General features: G+C 61.3%; 1 protein-coding gene across 1 annotated transcript in view; it reads left to right on the forward strand.

Moving 5' to 3' along the window:
- LOC104471986 (ubiquitin carboxyl-terminal hydrolase 36-like) overlaps positions 1-1133 on the forward strand; it is a gene marked incomplete at both ends in the record, with an annotated part of 5367 nt that overhangs the window by 2066 nt on the left and 2168 nt on the right. The window contains 3 exons of the mRNA XM_010087511.1: positions 48-115; positions 544-614; positions 990-1072. Of these exons, the coding sequence (XP_010085813.1) occupies positions 48-115; positions 544-614; positions 990-1072 (222 nt within the window). The remainder of the gene's footprint in view (positions 1-47; positions 116-543; positions 615-989; positions 1073-1133) is intronic.

Genomic DNA, 1133 nt, shown 5'->3' on the forward strand with positions numbered 1-1133 from the left:
GGGCCGTTGCAGAGGGGCGGTGTGAGATCCGGTGCTGCTGTCTCTAGGTTGGATCGCCCGACCCAGGCCAGCACGCTGGTTCACCGGATCTTTGGCGGTTACCTGCGGTCCCGAGGTGAGTGCTGGCTGCCAGGCCCTGGGCCTGTGACTCTCGGTGCTGCTGTTTCCCTCAGAGCCTTGACGTAAAAATCTTTTGGGAAAATTGCTAAGTGTGTGTAAATGATCCAGAGCTGCAGCTGATCAGTCTTGTGGTACCTGTGGGTCGTGAGCCCTGTTGTGGCAATGGAAGATGCTGTTGGCTGTGGGTCCCCAGCTCATTGCTACCAGCAAAGGAACCCGTGTCGGCAACTGTCTAGCAGCACTTCTTGTCACAGCACACAGGGGAATTGCCAGCGCCCCTCCTTGCCAGGCTGTGAATCCTGGTGCTGCCATGCCAGAGCCAAACGCAGAGAGGAGGGAACGCTGCAGCTTTCTGCGCTGTGCTGGGGTGGTGGCGGGTGCGGGTGTTGTGCCAGGGTGTGCTCCTTGCTCTTTCTTTTCCAGTGAAGTGCTTGGTGTGCAAGAGTGTCTTGGACACCTATGACCCTTACCTGGACCTGGCACTGGAGATCCAGGTACTGCGGCAGGGCCGGGGATGGGGAGGAGCTCTGCGCTTGTGGGGGACGTTCCTGCAGCTGCACCGTTGCTGCTCTCACGGCTCCTTAACCTGGCACTGTCAAGGCACCTTGCAGGCGAGAGGGAAGCAGCTTCCCTTGTTGCGCTGCCATTGACTGCGCCTGGTGGTGGGGCTCCATGGTGGTGGGGGCAGTGCAACTGTCCCTCGCGGCATGCTGGTCAGCGCCTCGCTGGTGGCGGGTGCACGGGTTTGGTGTCGTCTGTGTCCCTGTGCTCGTGCTCTGTGCAATCTCTCGGGGCCAGTGTCTGGGCAGGGAGCCGGGCTGTGGCGTGGATGGGCCGCTTGTGCCCTGACCTCTCTTCTGTCCTTGCAGCAAGCCACAAGCATAGTGCAGGCGCTGGAGCTGTTTGTGAAGGCAGACCTGCTGGTCAGGGAGAACGCCTACACGTGTGCCACGTGAGTGTGTGGGGCTGTGGGCGGGAGGGGTCCAGGCTGTGCTGGTGGGAAGCAGGTGGAA

The sequence above is a fragment of the Pterocles gutturalis genome, unplaced genomic scaffold (genome assembly GCF_000699245.1).
Source record: "Pterocles gutturalis isolate BGI_N339 unplaced genomic scaffold, ASM69924v1 scaffold15471, whole genome shotgun sequence".
In the NCBI taxonomy this organism is placed as follows: domain Eukaryota; kingdom Metazoa; phylum Chordata; class Aves; order Pterocliformes; family Pteroclidae; genus Pterocles; species Pterocles gutturalis.